Source organism: Rattus norvegicus, chromosome 18, assembly GCF_021556685.1.
Source record: "Rattus norvegicus strain SHRSP/BbbUtx chromosome 18, alternate assembly SHRSP_T2T, whole genome shotgun sequence".
Taxonomy (NCBI): domain Eukaryota; kingdom Metazoa; phylum Chordata; class Mammalia; order Rodentia; family Muridae; genus Rattus; species Rattus norvegicus.
Window position 1 is genome coordinate 36,660,640 of NC_141551.1, and position 20,729 is coordinate 36,681,368.

Genomic DNA, 20,729 nt, shown 5'->3' on the forward strand with positions numbered 1-20,729 from the left:
AGCTCCATGTTGCTCTGCTTCCCTTTGATAGCAGATTCCATCCAAGTTGATGTTTCTCTAGCAAGAATGTATTCATGATACAAAAACAAAATATAATGTTTTCTCTAAGCTTTGGAGATATTCTAGTGTCTTTGGAAATTTCAATGTATTGGATAAGAGACATTTGTTTCATATTGCCTATGATTCCTTATACTAAATTCCCAAAATTGATCCTGAGTTACTTTCTGGGAAGTGTCCAAATAGCTCACTATAAGTTCAGATTCTTTAAGGATAGAGGAGATGCTTACCAATTTCTAGATGAACACTCAATATTATATTACATATTGATCATATCAAATGCCTCAATTATAATTGTCAAAGAATCCATATAACTTAACCAACAGCTCTCACAAAAGGAATCCTTAAAACTATTGAAATATTTAAATTTTATTAATTATAATATGTATGACTAGAATTCACACTTCATGTCATAGAAAAAAATTAAGAAAACAGTTTTTCTCATCACCATCAAATAAGTGAAAATAAAATCATTCAGTCACAGATTCACATTGGAAAGATTCTTCATATTCTGTATTTCATATTAAGATTCATAGAACACTTCATTTGTTGATTAGGAATTTAGGGCCCCAGTTGAGAACATTCCACTTAATTGTATGAACCACCATGAAACCATTATTCTTCAGCACAAATACTATGATATTTATATTCAAGGTTTTTCTTTCTGTAAACAAAAAAGTTAGAAGAAAAATAAATATATGAACAACTATTTTCAATTAGTTACGGATCATATAGTTACTTTTTAATGAAAATTTATGATCATTATTTGATGCAGAGGGTTTATGCCACCCTCTACCTATGGAGCTGGGCCTCTCCTACTCCTCACTCTTAAAAGGAGTCCTATGTCCAGACATTCTATATGTTCAACCTGACTCAGACTTGGGATCTGCTCAACTCAAAAGAGAAAAAGGTTAGAAATCATCTTATATTTTCCTCGAAGAAAAGTCCAATTTGGAACTAAATGAACACAAATGTTTATGGAGGAAATCATTTGAGAAGCTAAAAAAATGTGAAGGGAATCAAATTAAAGATAATATATGTGTGATTTTACTAGCATTACATGCGTGCTATTTAAACATGCACTGAGTAATAAAAAGGGTGAAATGACTGTCAGTGATAGAACAGAAAGAGTTTGGAAGGAAGCTTCTGAGACTGCTTTGGAATTGAAAGCTTAGGTCTGTCAACAAGTAGAAGAGAAAAAGTAGATCTCTACAGCTGTGTCAGGTTGACATATAAAGCCTAAAACCACCTGATTAGCAAGTCTCAATTGAGGAATTGCCCAAATCAGATTGGCTTATGAACATGTCTCAGGGGAGATTATCTTTATTGTTAATTGATGTAGGAGAGCAGAGCCCACCATAGGTGTCACAATTCCCTTCTCAGGGGGTCTTAGGACCTGTGTGAAACTAACCTAAATATGAGCCTGTGATTGAGCCTGCAAGCAATATTCATCTCATTTTCTTCTTCAAGTTCCTACTTGATTTCCTGGTCTGATTTCTCCCAATGATAGACCTTTAACCTTTAAACTGAAATAAATCTTTTCTTCTTCTTTATTGTTTCTTATGATGATATTGCAATAAATAGTAACAGAATAAAACTACAACAGTACTTTGAACTTACATTATATAATACTTGAACCTTCAGTATTATATTAGGTTAGTCTACTGCTTTCATTTCATAAAATCAATTAAATTAATTGATTAACACTTTGGAAGCCAATTCAGTAGACTACTCCTAATAAATCAATACAAAAACTATTAACTAAAATAAAAAATTTAAGGAAATTTAGAAATGGACTCTTGTGTTTTCATTAGTGAAAGGGGTTATATTCTGGGTGTGTCATATTTATGTTATTAGAAACAGGATTTTTTTCATCAGTTCATGATGGTTTCCCCATTAATTTGGAAGAGATAATATCAAACCATGTGTTCTTACAACTTTTCAATGCAGAAGTGGCATGAATTAACATAAGTAAGTCCGTCGTCTGCACAGATTGGTTCTTCTTCATTGGAGCAATGAGATACATATATAAACCCTGTACAATTTATCTGTTAATCATAAAAAGGACAACATAACATCTTTCATATAATGATCTTTGGTATAAAAATTCCACTGGATAAAATGACTCGTTGTTAAGTATTAAATATAAATACTGACATACTACAATACTACTTAAACTTGATATATGTATTTTAAGTCTGATATTCTAAGGAATGTAAATAAGTGACTGTAATTTTATAATTAGGCTATCATTCTCCAACTTTATTTAAAAATCTCCTTCATTATGTTGTACTAAGATAAGCCATAAAGCTGAATGATTTATTTGTGGTTTCTTTATCTGTATCTGACTTCATGAAAATTGATGTTTAACCAACTTGAAATGGATTTTTTTAGTGCTTTCATTCTTCTTCTTTACTAGAATAAATCATTATACTTTACATATAATTTTAAATATGAAACATTCCTATATAATAATAAGGATTTTGTTCATTAATGGAATATTTGAATAATGGAATGTTCTATCTTGTCAATCAAATCACATAAGGTAGATTTTTATTGTTTGCAAGACCATTTCTCAACGTTTGTATGATCATAAAATGATTAATTTTGTTTTTTAGGTTTTACATGTTTTCAATATTGTCATGTACATTTCGTCTGGTGATACTTACAAATCCTAAAGTTTAGCTTTTAATTTTCCACATTAGTCTGAATTCACTTACATTTTGTTTGGAATTCTCTATACCTAGAACAACAGGTTCTGCAACATGTGGAGAAGGAAAAGAGAAAAAAATCAGAAGAAGAGAGAAAAGTACAATGGTTTGGCCAACAAGTCTGAGGACCTGAGTTAAATATCATCAAAGTAGAAGGAAAGAACCAACTCCCAAGCATAGTCCTATGACTTCAACATGTGCACTGTGGCATATGTGATCATATGCACACCTACAAATTATATGAATATTGATGTAAAATTTTTCAAAATAAAATCAATAGTCTATAGTGGGATACATTTATAATACTTAGAAGTGACCTATGCCAATTCCTGACTCTTGTGATATTGGAAGAAAGTAGGTATTTGTCACATTACTAAAATAATGCAGATGTTTCAGGCCTGCTTAGAAGGAGGAACAAAAACATTCATAGGAGGAAATACAGAGACAAAGTTTGGAGAAGAGATTGAAGGAAAGGCCATCCATCTGGGGATCCAGCCCAAATACAACCACCAAACCTAGACAGTATTGCTGATGCCAAGAAGTACATGCTGACAGGAGCCTGATATAGCTGTCTCCTGAGAGGCTCTGCCAAAGCATAACAAATACAGAGGTGATTGCTCTGAGAATGCGGTCCCCAGTGGAGGAGTTAGAGAAAGAATTAAAGGAGCTAAAGGGGTTTGCAACCCCATACAAACAACAATGCCAAGCAACCAGAGCTCCCAGGGACTAAAACTCCATCCAAAGAGTAAACCTGGACAGACTCATGGCATCAGCTGCATATGTAGCAGAGGATGACATTGTAGGGCATCAATGGGAAGAGAAGCCCTTGGTCCTGCAAAGATTTGATAATGCAGTGTAGGGGAATGTCAGGGCAGGGAGGTGGGAAGGGGTGGGTGGGTGGGTGCATGGGGGAATACCTTCATAGATGCAGGAGGAAGGGAGATGGGATGGGGGTTTATGGACAGGGAAAGGGGATAACATTTGAAATGTAAATTTTAAAATATCCAATAAAATAATATATTCATAGAATGACTTCAAATACAGATATGATGTTTATTGGTTGTTTATTTTATCTCAATCCTTTTTTTTAAAGATACCATCATTTACTTTTTTATAATACAACCTCTTGCTTGTATCCATTTGTGCTTGCATTGTGTGGCAGAGGTGAATATACAGTTATAGACTATGAGGATAATTTGAATAAACTATAAGAGAACATAAATAATAACTGAATGAACTAAAATAGATTCAAGGCACAAAAAGAGAAGTATATAAAGAGATGACTGACTAGATAGACTTCAAACTAATATTTTGTCTACATAAATTGTATTAAAGGTCACTTCTTACTGACTAAAGAAACTATCCATCAAGAGAATACTATGATTCTAAGGATATATTCACAAAGTACAGGTGTGCACATCTTCAGAATAAAAAATACTGCTAAATAAAAATTTACAGATTAACTTCAACACAGTAATAACAGGTGACCTTCATAACCCACTAACTCCAAGAGACAAGTCAATCAGATAAAAGATAAACAGAGAAACATTAGAGCTATGCAAAACACAGAGCAAATCTATCCAATGTATATCAACAGAACATTTCCCTTGGTAACTATAAAATAAACATTTTTATCAAGGGTACTTGGACTCTCACTAAAATAGTTAATCTCATAATAAGACAAAAAATCTCAAAGATAAACAAATTATTTCATATATTCTCTCTGAACACAAGTGAATAAATCTAGAAATCAACAGTCAAAGAAGCTATACATTAAAGAGAGGAGAAAGCTACACACTCTGTAGAGAAAGTGCTTGCAAGTTAGCTGGTCTGTTCTCTAAGAAAGTGAAATTTGATTTTGAACAAGTGTGAGTTCTACAAGTCAATTGAGGGTTAGATAGAGTCAAACATTAGGTTTGAGGTTATAGCACTGTTGCCATCCATTCAGTTTATACCTGTCAGTAATTCATTTGCTGTTCCCTCCTGTCAACTATCGTAGAAACCATGGTTGGGGTAGTTATTACTAACTCATTTAGATATAATGACAGCATTCATAAAGAATGGATTTCTGTTTTGCTTTCAACATTCTAACATTGACTTTATCAAAATGTAGAAAAGAAGTCATGGACTTCTCTGTGAATAATGTGTGTGTGTGTGTGTGTGTGTGTGTGTGAGAGAGAGAGAGAGAGAGAGAGAGAGAGAGAGAGAGAGAGAGAGAGAGAGAGAGAGAACAGACAGGAACACTTTAGGTGTTATTTCTCAAATGTCATGCACCTTTTATGTGTGTTGGAGTGTGCTTGTGAGATACAATCCTTAAATTTCCCACATAGGCTAGTATAGCAGGCCAGTGAGTCCCCAGAAATGCTTCTGTCTCTAAGTTCCCTGAATTAGGACAATTAAAGTCTCATGTCATTATGCTAATTTACGAATGGAATTTGGGCCCTTATGTTTTCAAGGCAAGCACCATATTGACTGATCCTTTCCCTGAAACCCCACCAAATGGATTTTTTAATGTGTATCCATGTATGATCTCTTTGATAAACCTCTATAAATTCTGAGTATTTTAAAAGAGTTCACATGATTTTTGAAAACTATGATTGTATATGAAAATAACAAAAAACTTTGCCCTCAATAGTTATAAATATGATTTTTATTCATTGTATAATTGGAAGAAGATATACAACAATGGTCTACAAGTGGAATAAGACATCTTAAAGAAAAATCATCAAGTTCTCACCCTAAAAAAAAGTAGATATACCCTCAATAAATAGTTCTAAATTAATGTCAAAAATACTTGGGATTTCTGACTTACAGAAATGACCACTTATACATCAAATGATTTGTATCATATAAAGTAATAGATAAATATTGTGAAGACAATATCTTAGGTTTATCTAATAACTCACAATTTATTTTCTTTTTCTCTTCTTTCTTTTTTCATTTTTTATTGGATATTTTCTTTATCTACATTTCAAATATCCCTTTTCCCAGTTTCCCTTCCAGAAATCCCCTATCTGGTCCCCCCACCCCTGCCTCCTTGAGGGTGCTCCCCCATGCACCCAGACACTCCTTCCTGCTCTCTACCCTGGCACTCCCCTACACTGGGACATCCAGCCTTCACAGGACCCAGGGCCTCTCCTCCCACTGATCCTGGACAAGGCCATCCTCTGCTACATATGGGGCTAGAGCTCCAGGTGTACTCTTTAGTTGGTGGTTTAGTCCCTGGAAGCTCTGGGGAGTCTGGTTGGTTGATATTGTTGTTCTTCCTGTTGGGTTGCAAATCCCCTCAGGGGCTTCAGTCCATTCTCTAGCTCCTCCACTGGGAAACCTGTTCTCAGTTCAACAGAGACTGTGAGCATTTGCCTCTGTATTTGTCAGGTTCTGGCAGAGCCTCACAAAAGAACACAAATGATATGCACTCACTGATAAGTGGATATTAACCCAAAAGCTCTGATTACCTAAAATACAATTTACAGACCATATGAAGCTCAAGAAGAAGAAAGACCAAAGTGTGGATGCTTCAGTACTTCTTAGAAGGGGCAACAAAATAGGAGGAAATACAGAGACAGTGTGGAACAGAGACTGAAGGAAAGGCCATCCAGAGTCTGCCACGCATGGGGATCGATCCCACATGCAGTTAGTTTATTTTCATATTCAGGATTTATATGCTGAATAATCAGTGAGCTATCTTTTTATAACAGAACTTGACATAAGAAGATTCAGTTTGAAAACTACAAATGACATAGTGTCATGGAACACTAGAGCTGGAAGATTCTATTCTTTTCCATTCCTTATATTTAACCACTACCTAAGCTTTTAAATGAGATTTAAATGCTCATCCTCAACCAATCCATAATAATGGTAATAAGAGCATTTATTGTTTTAAGAGAATTCCTTTCACTACATTATCCCAGCAGATTTTAATGTTTAAACAATCCTCATGCCTCTGTCTTGTAAGTAGCTGCTAGCATTATAGCCACAGAACACTGTTCTGCTTAATTCCCTCATTCTAATTCAAATTCTTATTTTCAAGTTCTCTGTGAAGAAAATATGAAAGGGCCATTTATAATATAATTTTCAAAGTCTTTGTTAACATGATTTGTTTCATTTCATCTTAATATTCCTAATGTCCATTCATTCTTGAATTGTAGTGGATGGCTCCAACATTACCTGACTTCTGGGGAGAAAGCATAATAGAAAATTTAACTCACCAAAATAAGGAAGAAGTATGAAGTTCAGAATAAAAGAAAATTTGATTGAAGACATTTTATCGAAGCTGTGTAATAAACATTTAATAGTATTTATAACAGATTTCCAGTGAAAGCCTATTGTACAGTATCCTGTAGAGATCTATTTATCCTGTTCTGTGGGTTGCTAAATGTGCTGAACCCTTCCCTTATTTTTCCTCGAATCCTCAGAATCAACAAGACACAATCTGAGCACAGAGGACTCTTAGAGACTGGCAATGCTCTCCTTACAAATCAAAGGATCTATTTATTCTCCCAATTGTCTTATCCAAGAGGCACCCAGCTTCTTTGAAGGAAATATCCATAATGGAATCTCACATTACTCTACAACTAAAAGCCCTAGAAAACTCCTTATGACAATTTTAGATAGTAGTATAACCTCAGAGTATCTCTACACACCCACCAGAAATTTTAAATGGAGAAATATGAGCAGTTCTGCTGATACTCTCTGTTTTGCTTCTTTTACCTTCTCACACATGATCACCCATCTCTTGAAGCTTTTAATTATTATTTCAGTGGGGAACTTAGTTGGGGGTAAAAGAAATGACCAAACACAGTAAAGCACTCGTATGCTGTGTTCCCATTAAGCAGAGCAATGTGCCTACTTCGTAAGATTCATCAACTGCTGTAAAGAAAAACTTGTCCTGATTTGGACATTTTACGACTTATCTGGATTAATCTGGAACAATGAGAAAGGAGAGGGAAATGAATAGTAAGAGACCCTGAGATAATGAAGTCTGGAAGCTTTCCAGGCAATTGGATTGAAAACTACAAGAAAATAGAAGCAAACAGTTTACATACTTATACTTGGTAATCTGCAAAGCCAGATACATTAGACTTTGTTGGATATTTCGTGTTTATCATATATTTTGTTTGAAGTGCCTATAAAGTCACATGAAATTATAGATACGTACTCAGAGTGCTACTTGGTCATTTAACCAGTTTCACAACTAGAGCATCTGTGGTTCTATACCACAATTTAAGGTGTAGACATCAAATAGGAATAGACTCCAGCTGAGGAGTCCTGATTCGCCACCAAGATTCTGTGTCTATTGTGCATACAAGCATTGACTTTAGTATGTTTGAACAGCTCCCAAAAAAGTCTCTGGCAACAAAAAGCAAGGAATCCTTATGAAAAGGCCAAAGCAGGATGCAGAAAGAAAGGAAGAAGCTTTGGAAAGAAGTTAAGGTCACCATAGAGAAAGTCCTAAAATAAAGGCTAATAGTTTGATCCACCTCTTAAAGTGGAGTAGAAGACATGATGGGATTTGAAGTAGGAATTCACTGGGGATTTTTAGTTAAAACCCTTAGGAGTCTGATTTCTTGAAAGAACTTTGGCATTGAGCACCACAATTCAAATCCTATCTAGGACCAAATGACTTTGAAAAAAATATTCAGGCTTTATTGTCCACAGATTTTCTACTTCAAAGGTAGCAATAATTTCTACTTCAGTTTTCTCATTAAGTTTAGAATTTTCAGACATGTACACCACAATCATATTTCTTCCCTATTCTAACTTCTTTTAAGTAGTGATTAAAGTCTTAATTTAGAAAAGAGAAATATTTAAGTTCAGCAATATTCGATACAAATGTGGTATATATGACATTTGAGATAATATTAGACAAAAGAATGAATCTGAAATTACTGGGAAGTAATTTTGCCTCACATATTAAATGCCACTCACCTCCATTCCATAACACATGATCATACCGTGTAGTGTAAGCTGACTAGACTTACAGTCTTCTTTTGCCAGCCTCCTGAGTTTACTGGCATCCTCTTGAAGATTACTGGTACCATTATGAGCAGCCTTGGTATTATTCAAATGTGTTCATCAGGAGAAATCACTAATAAAATGAATGAATTTCCTCAAGTAATAGTAGGTCACATTTATATATGTAAATAAATATAAATATATGTATATATGTATATGTTTATATAAACATAAATATATATTTACTTATTATTAAAAGTAAGCCAAACTCATCCTATTAGGCCACAGTCACTCTGATACCTAAACCAATAAGGATTCAACAAAGAAAGAGTATGTCAGACAAATCTGCTTTATGAACATTGATGAAAAATAACAAAATAATTGCAAACTAAATCCAAGAACACATCAAAGATGTCATCTACCATAATCAAGTACAATTCATCCCAGGCATTCAGTGGTGATTCAAAAAGGAAAATTTCATCAACATAATCAACCATATAAACAAACTGAAAAAAAAATACATGATCATCTCACTAGACATTTGTTCCATATTGCCTATCATTCCTTACACTAAATTCCCAAATTGACTGGGAATTATGTTCTAGAATTCAAGTTTCCAAATATCTTGCTACAGGTTCAGATTCTTAAGGATAGAGAGGGTCCCTGCCATCATTTTGATGAACATTCAAATATTATACTATGCATTCATCATTAAAAATGTCTCAGTTGTAACAATCAGAATATCCATTTACCTTAACCAACAGCTCCCACAAGAAAGAATCCTTAAATTAATTAACATTTCATTGATTATTATATCTATGATTCAAATTCACATCATCATATAAAAGAAAAATTAAGAAAACTGTTTTTCACATCACAATCAAATAATTGAAAATAAAGTCATTCAATCTCAGGTTCATGTTCGAAAGGTTCTTCAATCTTCTGTATTCCACATTTTGAATCATAGAAGACTTCCTTTGTTGATTAGGAATTTAAGGCTCTGCTTGAGAACATACCATTTGATTGTATGAGCCACCTTGAAACTGTTATTCTTAAGTACAAATGCCAAGATGTTTATATGAAAGATTTTTCCTACTGCAAATAAAAAAGATAAAAGAAAAGTAAAATTTTAAACTAATGTTTTTAATTAATTGAGGATTATATAATTACTTTTAATCAATAATCATGAACATGATTTGGTGTGGGGTGTGCACTCTATATGCACCTGAGTTTCTCCTACCCTCACCCCCTTAAAATGAGTCCTTTGTCTAAACTTGGAAAAGTCAGTTCATTATACAGGCTCAAGCCTGACTCATACCTGGAATCTGCCAAACTGAAAAGAGAAATTGTCTAAATTTTTTCCTAAAATAAAACTAAAATTTGGAACTAAATGACCACAAATGTTTATGGAGGGAATTGCTCAAGACAGAAAAAGGTGAAATGAATCAAATTAAAGAGAATATAGTGTGAATTTACTAGCATTTGCAACATAATGTTTAAATGTGTCCTAAGTAATAAAAGGGGATCCAAAAGCAGAAAGGGAGTTTGGAAGGAAGTGGCCTAGACTGCTCTAAACTTGAAGACTTAGGTCTGTCAACAAGTTGAAGATTAAAAAGTAGATTTCTACAAAAAATTTCTCCTTACTTTTAGAGTAAATTTTGATAAATCATAATTCTGTACTTGTTTCCTGCTTAAGTGGGAGGATTATCTTTGAGCACTTGTCTTAGTTAGCTTTATATGTCAACCTGACACAGCTTAAAATCACCTGATTAGGAAATTTCAATTGGTGAAATGCTCAGATCAGACTGATCTATGAACAAGTCTTAGTGGAAATTGACTTCATTCTTAATTGATGTAGGGAGGCACAGCCTACTTTAGGTGGCATAATTCCCTGGTCAAGGGGTTCATCAAGCAATGTTCTACATGGTATTTGCTTCATCTCCTGACCTGACTTCTCTCAATGATAAACTGTAATCTGTAAATTAAAACAAATTCTTTCTTTCTCTTAATTGTTTTTATGATGACATTTTCAATAGCAAGAAAATAAATTTACAACTGTACCCATGTTTGAACTTATAGTGTTATATTGGGTTAGTCTATTGCTGTCATTTCATAAGAATCAATTTAATTAATTGATCAACACTTTGGAGATCTATTCAAATAATAAATCAATACAAAACTTCTATAGTCAAGGAGAACTTTAAGAAAATTTCCAAATGGACATTGTGAGGGGTTTTTTTTGTAAAATAACTTTTTTCTGGGTATGACATATCAGTTATATCAGAAACAGTATTCTATCATCATTTCCCAACCTTTTTCTAATAATTTAGAAGAATTAATATTGAATTGTGTTCTTACAAAGTCTCAGTGCAGAAGTAACATTGATTGTCATAAGACTTTCCATCATCTCCACAAATTGGATTCAGTGTGTCTAAACAGTCTGTTACGTTTCTATATGGCTCACAATATGGCTGCTAAATATAAAAAAACAACATAAAATCTATCAGAAAATGATCTTGGATATAAAAATTCTACTTAATAAAGTGATTCAAAATTAACTATTAAATATAAATACTGACATACAACAATTCTACTTAAACATGATATTTTAGTGATATATTTCTTTAAGTCTCATATTAAAGACAATGTGAATAAATGACTATGATTTCATAATTAGGTTATCATTCTCCATCTTCATTTATATTTGACTAAAATCTCCTTTATTGTTTTATACTGAAATAAAAAAAAATGGAACAATTTGTGGTCCTCTTACCGTTCTCAATATTTTCACTATGCATGTTATGACACATATGAGTGTCTATGTGTGAGTGTGTGTGTGTTGCATATATAATCTTATATATACAGAGCCAAAAATTATTATACATAATTTTTATAGACACAATATTGTGGAATTCAGATGAAACTGCTTTTCAAATCTCTGTAAATTTATCTTTGTTTTTATTGAGAATGATAGTTCTTTTATATAATGTTCCAGTGTCTGCATTCATTGATGGTTGACATACACTGAAGTCTATTTTTTGTATTGCTTCTTCTTTTCTAAGATAATTCATTCTACTTTAACCGGATTACACAATGGAAAGCATACCTGTATACAATAAGGATTTTTGTTCCTAGTGGAATTTATGAATAATGGAAACTTCTATTATGGTATATAATATTAAGTATTTTTATATTGTTGGTAAAACTACTCTTCAACCTTAGTATAATAATAAAACAAATGTTTTTTATTTTGTTTAAGCTGTTTGCAAGGTTGTTATATTGTACATTTTGTTTGGTGACATTTAAAATCAAAAGTTATACTTTTAAATTTGCATATTAATTAGTATACATTACCTGTGGTATAGTATTTCCTGGATGTGCAACAACAGTCTCTGCAACCAATGGAGGGGTGGAGGAGAGAAAAAATATAAGAAGACAGGAAAGTGTGATAATTTTGACATTGGCCTGAGTAGCTGAGTTCAATGTCCTAGTTTCCTCATAGTTGAAAGAGAAAACCAGCTCCCAAAAGTAGTCCTCCAACTTCAACATATACACTGTGGAATATGTGAACACATCCATCTCTACAAATTATGTGAATAAACAATATAAAAATTGTGAAGAGTGATGGGAAATATTCATCGTACCTAGAAGTAACACATGCCAATTCCTTTCTCTTGTGATGTTAGAAACAAAGGTGTTTGGTCAGATTATTAAAATATAGTATTCATAGAGTGAATTCAAATAAAAAACAATGGCATTTTTGGTTGTTTATTGCATCACAGTCCTTCTTTTAAAGACATCATCATTTTGTTTTCCTCGTGCATCCTCTTCCTGCACCTGTATGTAACTGTTTTGGCCTGGCACAAGTGTGAATATTCAGTTAAAGAGTATGAAAATAATTTGAATAAACCACAAGAGAGCATAAATAAGAACAGAATGAACTAGAATCAATTCTAGGTACAGAAAGAGAATTCTATAAAGAGATTAGTGGGGGACAGGACCCTTCTGGTCTCCATCTGTGCCCAGAACTAAGGCTGTCTGTCCTACAGTCTTCCAGACTCAAAACCTGCCCAGAGAGCTGGCCTTCCAGGAGTACTCTCACTCCTAAGCCCACAGGTGAGACCCTTCTTTGCCTCCAATAACTATCAAAAGAGGGACCCATTAGGAGCACACAGGACACAGGAACCACAGAGCAGCCTGGGATAGAACCCTCTGGCCACCATCTGCACCGAGAGCTAAGGCTGTCCCACAACCTTCTGGACCCAAAACCTGCTGGAAGGGACATGGTCTCCAAGGAGTGTTTCCACTCCTAAGATGAAAGGCTGACAGGCCCACAGGAGGGACAAGCTTCAGTCAGAGACACAAAGGCCAACTAACATCAGAGATAACCAGATGGCAAGAGGCAAGCATAAGAACCTAAGCAACAGAAACCAAGAATAGTGACATCATCAGAACCCAGTTCTCCCACCACAGCAAGTACTGGATACCCTTACACACTAGAAAAACAAGATTAGCATTTAAAATCACATCTCATGATGATGGTATAGGACTTTATGGAGGACATAAATCACTCCCTTAAAGAAATATTGGAGAACACAGGTAAACAAGTAGACTACACTTAAAGAGGAAACATCAAGCCTGCCCCCTAAGCTGACCCTGGAACACAGCTCTCTGTACACAGAGCCCACGAGGAGAAAGCTGGATTCTCAGAAGTTCAGACAATCCTGAGAGCACAGGTGAGACTACCTCTTCTGGTCATATGCCTGGCCCAAGAGGAACCAGCTTGGAGCCATCTGGACACAGGAACTGAGGAGCACACTGGCACAGGATCCATCCAGTTTCTGCCTGCATTAGGAGCTGACCCTGTGACAGAGCTCTCTGTATACAGATCCTGCTCAGAGAAAGCTGGTCTCCAGGAGTGCTGACAAACAGGCTTACAGGAGGGTCAAGCCACTGAAAGAAACAGAAGGACCAGCTAACACCAGAGATAAACAGATGGTAAGAGGCACAAGCAAAAACCTAAGCGACAGAACCCAGTTCCCCCAACACAGCAAATACTGGATACCCCCAACATACAGGAAAAGCAAGATTCACATTTAAAATCACAATTCATGATGATGTTAGAGGACTTTAAGAAGGGCATAAATAACTCCCTTAAAAAAATACAGGACAACACGGGTAAACAAGTATAAGCCCTTAAAGAGGAAACATAAAAATCCCTTAAAGAATGCAGGAAAGCACAAAAAAAGGTGAAGAAATTGAAAAAACCATCCAGGATTTAAAAATGGAAATAGACACAATAAAGAAATCACAAAAGGAGACAACCCTGGAGATAGAAAAACTAGGAAAGAGATCCGGAGTCATAGACGCAAGCGTTACCAACAGAAAACAAAAGATAGAAGAGAAAATCTCAAGTGCAGAAGATACCATAGAAAACATTGACAAATAATCAAATAAAACAAAGAATGCAAAAATCTCCTAACCAGAAACATCCAGGAAATCCAGGACACAATGAGAAGATCAAACCCAAGGGTAATACATATAGAAGAGAGTGAAGAATACCCACTTAAAGGGCCAGTAAATATCTTCAACAAAATTATAGAAGAAATTTTTCCTAACCTAAAGAAATAGATGCCCATAAAAACACAAGAAGCCTACTGAACTCCAAATAGATTGGACCAGAAAAGAAATTTCTCCCATCACATAATAGTCAACACACCAAATGCACAAAACAAAGAATATTAGAAACAGTAAGGGAAAAAGTCAAGTAATATATAAAGGCAGACCTATAAGAATTACACCAGAATTCTCACCAGAGACAGTGAAAGCTAGAAGATTCTGGGCAGATGTCATACAGATTCTAAGAGAACACAAATGCCAGCCCAGGCTACTACATCCAGCAAAACTCTCAATTAACATAGATGAAAAAACCAAGATATTCCATGACAAAATCAAATTTATACACTATCTTCCTACAAATCCAGTCCTAGAAAGGATAATAGATGGAAAAGTCCAACACAAGGAGGGAAACTACACCCTGGAAATAGCAAGAAAGTAATCAAATTTCAACTAACACAAAAGAAGATAGTCACGCAAACATAATTCCACCTCTAACACAAAAATAACCGGAATCTACAATCACTATTCCTTAATATATCTCAACATCAGTGGACTCAATTCCCCAATAAAAAATACATGGACTAACTGATTGGATATGTAAAGAGAACTCCACATTTTGCTGCATACAGGAAACATACCTCAGTGACAAAAACAGATACTACCTCAGAGTAAATGAGCAATTTTTTGAGCAAATGATCCCAAGAAACAACCTGGGGTAGCCATTCTAATATGAAATAAAATCAACTTGAAACAGTTATCAAAAAAAGATAAGGAAGGACACTTCATATCTATGAAAGGAAAAATCCGCCAAGATTAACTCTCAATTCTGAATATCTATGCTTCAAATAAAAGGGCACATACATTTATACAGAAACCTTTCCAAAGCTCAAAGCACACATTGCATCTCACGGAATAATAGTGTGAGATTTCAACACCCCACTCTCAGCAGTGGACAGATCATAGAAACAAAAACTAAAGAGACAACGAGAAAATAAGAGAAGTTATGAATCAAATAGATTTAACTGATATCTATAGACTATATTTCATTGTAAAACAAAAGAATATACCTTCTTCTCAGCACCTCACGTACCTTTTCCAAAATTGACCATATAATCTGTCACAAAACAAGCCTCAACAGATACACGAAGATTGAAATAATCTCATGCATCCAATCAGATCACCATGGACTAAGGCTGGTTTTCAATAACAAACAAAATGACAGAAAGCCCACCTTCATTAGGAAGCTGAACAACGTTCTACTCAATGTTAACCTGGTCAAGGAAGAAATAAAGAAAGAAATTAAAGACTTTTTAGAATGTAATGAAAATGAAGGCACAGCATATGAAACTTATGGGTTACAATGAAAGCAGTGCTAACAGGACAATTCATACCTCTGAGTGCCTCCAAAAAGTAACTGGAGAAAGCATACACTAGCAGCTTGGGAGCAGAGCTAAAAGCACTAGAGTAAAAGGAAGCAAATAAACCCAAGAGCATACGGCAGGAAATAATCAAACTCAGGGCTGAAATCAACTAATTAAAAACAAAATGAGCTATACAGGGGCTGGGGATTTAGCTCAGTGGTAGAGCGCTTACCTAGGAAGCGCAAGGCCCTGGGTTCGGTCCCCAGCTCCGAAAAAAAAAAAAAAAAGAACCAAAAAAAAAAAAAAAACAAAATGAACTATACAAAAAAATCAACAAAACCAGGAAGTGGTTCTTAGAGAAAATCAACAAGACAGATGGAGAGGGTACAGAGAGAGTATCCAAATTAGCAAAATCAGAAATAAAAATAGGGACATAACAACAAAAACCAAGGAAATTCAAAAAGTCATCAGATCATTCTAAAAAAGCCTATACTCAAGAAAACTGGAAAATCTGGATGAAATGGACACTTTTCTAGATAGATATCACATACCAAACTTAAATCAGGATCAGATAAACCATCTAAACAGTCCCATAACTCCTAAAGAAATAGAAGCTGTCGTTAGAAGTCTCGCAACCAAAAAAGCATAGGACCAGAAGGGTTGACTGCAGAATACTATCAAACCTTCATAGAAGGCCTAATACCTAGAACAATGCAAATCAATCCATGCTTACCACCCTATACAAAACTGAAGACCAAGTGGATCAAGGACCTCCACATAAAACCAGATACACTCAAACTAATAGAAGAAAAAGTGGGGAAGAGCCTCAAACACATGGGCACTGGGGAAAATTCCCTGAAAAAAACACCAACGGCTTATGTTCTAAGATCAAAAATCGACAAATGTGATCTCATAAAATTGCAAAGCTTCTGTAAGGGAAAGAACATGGTCATTAGGACAAAACGGCAACCAATAGATTGGAAAAAGATCTTTACCAATCCTACATCTGATAGAGTGCTAATATTCAATATATACAAAGAACTCAAAAAGTTAGACTCCAGAGAGCCAAATAACCCTATTGAAAAATGGGGTACAGAAGTAAACAAAGAATTCTCATTTGAGAAGTATCTAAAGAAATGTTCAGCATCCTTAGTCATCAGGGAAATGTAATTCAAACAACCCTGAAATTCCACCACAAAACAGTCAGAATGGCTAGGATTAAAAAACTCAGGTGACAAGAGATTCTGGTGAGGATGTAGAGAAAGCAGAACACTCCTCTACTGTTAGCAGAAGTACAAGCTAGTACAACAACTTAAAATTCTACCTGGAGGTTCCTCAGAAAATTGGACATAGTATTACCAGAGAACCCAGCTATACCACTCCTGACCATATACCCAAAATATGCTCCACTATGTTCATAGCAGCCTTATTTATAATAGCCAGAAGCTGGGACTAACCCAGATATCCTTCAACAGAGGAATGGATACAGAAAATGTGGTACATTTATACACTGGAGTACTACTCAGCTAATAAAAACAATGATGTCATGAAATTCATAGTCAAAGGAATGGAACTAGAATATATCATCCTGAGTGAGATAACCTAGTCACAAAAAAAATGGTATATACTCACTGATAAGAGGATATTAGCCCAGAATACCCAAGAATATGATGCTCAAGGAGAAGGAAAACCAAAATGTGGATACATCAGTCATTCTCAGAAGGGTGAACAAAATACTCACAGAAGGAAATACAGTGACAAAGAGTGGAGCAGGGACTAAAGGAAAGGTCATCCACAGACTGCCCTGCCTGTGGATCCATCCCATATGCAGCCACCAAATCCACTATTGCTGATGCCAAGAAGTGCTAGCTAACAGGAGCTTGATACGGATGTTTCCTGAGAGGCTATGCTAGAGCTTTACTGATACAGATGAGGATGCTTGCATCTAACCATAAAACCAAGCATGGGAACCCCAATGTAAGAGGGGTTATAGAAAGGACTGAATGAACTGAAGGGATTTATAACTCCACAGGAAGAACAACACTGTCAACCAACCAGACACCCCATAGTTCCTTGGGACTAAACCACCAACCAAAGAGTATACATGGAGACCCCTGGCTACAGTCACATATGCAGCAGAGGATAGTATTGTCTGGTATCAAAAGGAGGAGAAGCCGTTGGTCCTGTGAAGGCTCATTTCCCCAGTGTAGAGGAATGCCAGGGTACTGAGGTGGGAGTGGATGGGTGGGAGTGGGGACATCTTCATAGAAGCAGGGGGAGGGGGAATGAGGTTATGGGCAAACAGGAAAAGAGGATAACAGTTGAAATGTTAATACATAAAATATCCAATAAAAAGTTAAAATTAAAATTAAAAAGAGATGACTGACAAAATAGACATCAACCTAGTATTTGTCAAATGGAATTTTTTAAAGTCACTTCTTATTGATTATGAGAACTACCCATCAAATGGATACTCTAAATCTTATCATGTATTCATATAGCACAAGTGTACCCAACTCCAGAATAAAAAAATATTGCTAATTACAAAGTCACAGATTCACCTTTACATAGTAATAACAGGTGACTTTAATACCCCATTCGCACCAAGAGACAAGTTGTCCAGATAAAAGATTAGGTAAGTTAAAGCTATTTCTCTTTTATGTTATGATAGAATTAGTAAAGAATCCATTTACGGTTTGTTTTCAGCATTGTAACATTGATATTATCAACATGTAAAAAAATGCATGAATTTACTTGGGAATAGTGTGTGTGTGTGTGTGTGTGTGTGTGTGCACCCATTTGCACATGGTTCTTTTTATGCAGTTGCATATGCATTTGTGTGCCTGTAGAGAACAGATAAAACTTTACATGTTATTTCTCAAATGTCATAAAACAACTTTTGTGTGTATTGGGAGTGTAAAGTACAGTGATGAAATTCCTCAAATAGGGGAAGAAAGCAGGCCAGTGTGTCCTAGGTATCCTTCTTTCTCTGCCTCCCCTGAACTAGCATTACAGGTTCATGCCATCATGCTAATTTAGGAAGGAACTTGGGTCCTTGTGTTAGTAAGTCAAGCAGTTTACTGACTGTACCTTCTCCAGAACCCAACTGAATGGATTTCTTAATGTTTATCCATACATGGTCCATATGTTAAACTTTTCTGTGTTTATATAAGGAAATGACCAATTTCGAATCAGTTGATTAGTATTATATAAAGTAATATGAAAATTTTAACGTATCAATATTGTGAAGACAATACTTTAGGTCTATCTAATACCTTGCAACTACTTTATTTTCACATTCAGTATTTGTTTTTGAAAGAATCAGTGAGCTATCTCTTTATAACAGAACATGACATAAGAAGACTGAATCTGAAAACTAGTCTCATGGAACACTAGGGATGGAAGATACTACTACTTTCCACTCTTTCATTTAACTACTACCTGAGCTCCAACATGGGATGAGGATAAAAATCATCAGTCAGTGTATAATAATGGCAGCAACAATATTAATGTCCACTACCTGTTTATTTTGCATTTACTGTTTTGAGAGTATCTTTCTCTACATTATCTCAGCTGACTTTAACTTCCTAAGCTCAAACAATCCGCATGGCTCAGTCTTGTAAGTACCTGGCATTATAGTTACAGAACCTTGTGATGTTTATACTACCCATTCTAATTCAATTCCAATCCTCAAGGTCTCTAAGAAGAAGAATGAATAGAAGCTATTCGCAATGTCATTTTTCAAAGACTTTATAACACACTTTGCTTCATTTTACAAGTTCAATATTCCCAAAGTCCATCCATTCTTGAATTGCAATAGATGTCTGACTCCCTCATTACCCGACTTATAGTTTTAGGGCATAATAGAAAACATTACTCACCAAAATAAGGAGGAAGTACCAAGTTCAAGATAAAAAGGGATTTGACCCATATTGGAAACATTTTATCAAATCTGTGGGATAAACATTTAAAGCCATTTATAACACATTCCCAGTAAAAGTCTCTTGTAGAGCAAGGAACTATTCTAAGACTTCTGCTTGAGTTGCTTACTGTGCTGGAATCTTCCCATATTCTTCTTTGAACCCTCAGAATCAACAAGACTCAATCTGGGCTTAGCAGGACTCTTGGAGACTGGAAATGTATTCATTCCTAATATAAGGACTTATATTTTTCCCAGTCCTTTGTTTATCCAGTAGACTCCCTGGTCTATTAAAGGAAATACTTAGATTTTTTTCCTTTTAAAAACCAGAAAAATTACTCTACAAATAAAGGACTTGGAAAAGTTCAATATGGCATACTAGAGAGTAGTATAACCTCAGAGTACCTCTTCCCTCCTACCTGAAAACAGAAACGGAGAACTATCAGCAGCTCTCACAGTACTTTTCGGTTTTCGACGTTTAATTGCTCTGACATGGTCTTTCAGGTTGGGAGCCTTTTTAATCATCATTTTAGTGAGGAACTTGGTTGGAGGTAGTACAAATAGCCAAGGACAGATAAAACACAGGTATTCTGTGTTCTCATTCAGACAGTGATGTATTATAAGACACATCAACCCTTGTCCAAAAAACAGGCCCTGATCTAGAAACTTATCTGGATTTATCTGGAACATTGAGAATGGAGAAGGCAATGAGTATTAAGATAGCCTGAGATGCAGAATTTTTCCAGGCAATTGGATTAAAAGCTACAAGAAATGGAATCAAAAGGCTTACTTACTTGGTGGTCTGCAAATGCAGACACATTAGACTTAACAGGCTATTTGGTATCAATCATATGTTTTCTTTGAGGTGCCTATAGAGTCAAACAGAGTTAAAGGCACCTACACAGAGTACTGCTGTGACTACCTTAACCAGTTTCCCAACTAGAATATCTATACATCTATAGGACAAATTTAAGACCAGGAGTAGACATTAAGGAGGAATAGACTGCAGCTGAGGTGTTTTTTTCCCAAAGTCCTGATTTGTCTATTGTGCTTACACGCTTGAGATTCAAGATGTTTGTAAAGCTCCCAAAAGAGTTGCTGGCA

At 35.2% G+C, this 20,729-nt stretch overlaps 1 protein-coding gene across 12 annotated transcripts; it reads right to left on the bottom strand.

The window, feature by feature from the left end:
* Positions 1-406: 406 nt before the first annotated feature.
* Positions 407-20,186, bottom strand: LOC147999766 (serine protease inhibitor Kazal-type 11-like). Of its 12 annotated transcripts, XR_015642937.1 has the most exons (8): positions 20,045-20,186; positions 12,081-12,118; positions 11,085-11,200; positions 9,743-9,821; positions 8,700-8,859; positions 6,980-7,044; positions 2,727-2,815; positions 407-721 (listed from the first exon to the last, which is right to left on the bottom strand). XR_015642937.1 is itself a non-coding variant. In XM_087593676.1 (4 exons), the coding sequence occupies exons 1-4, from the start codon at positions 20,151-20,153 to the stop codon at positions 9,779-9,781; spliced, it is 306 nt and encodes a 101-aa protein (XP_087449802.1). In that variant the 5' UTR covers positions 20,154-20,186; the 3' UTR covers positions 9,058-9,778. The 12 variants fall into 12 exon arrangements, 1 of the variants encoding a protein (XP_087449802.1); XR_015642938.1 differs by lacking the exon at positions 2,727-2,815; XR_015642936.1 differs by having other exon boundaries at positions 2,727-7,044.
* Between the last annotated feature and the right edge of the window lie 543 nt (positions 20,187-20,729).

Coding starts and splice junctions, on each gene's coding strand:
- LOC147999766 (XM_087593676.1), bottom strand. CDS start 20,153: ATGATGATTAAAAAGGCTCCCAACCTGAAAGACCATGTCAGAGCAATT. Junction 11,201..12,080: donor CAGGAAATACTATACCACAG/GTAATGTATACT, acceptor TTTTATATTTAG/CAGCCATATTGTGAGCCATA. Junction 9,822..11,084: donor TACTTCTGCACTGAGACTTT/GTAAGAACACAA, acceptor TTTTATTTGCAG/TAGGAAAAATCTTTCATATA.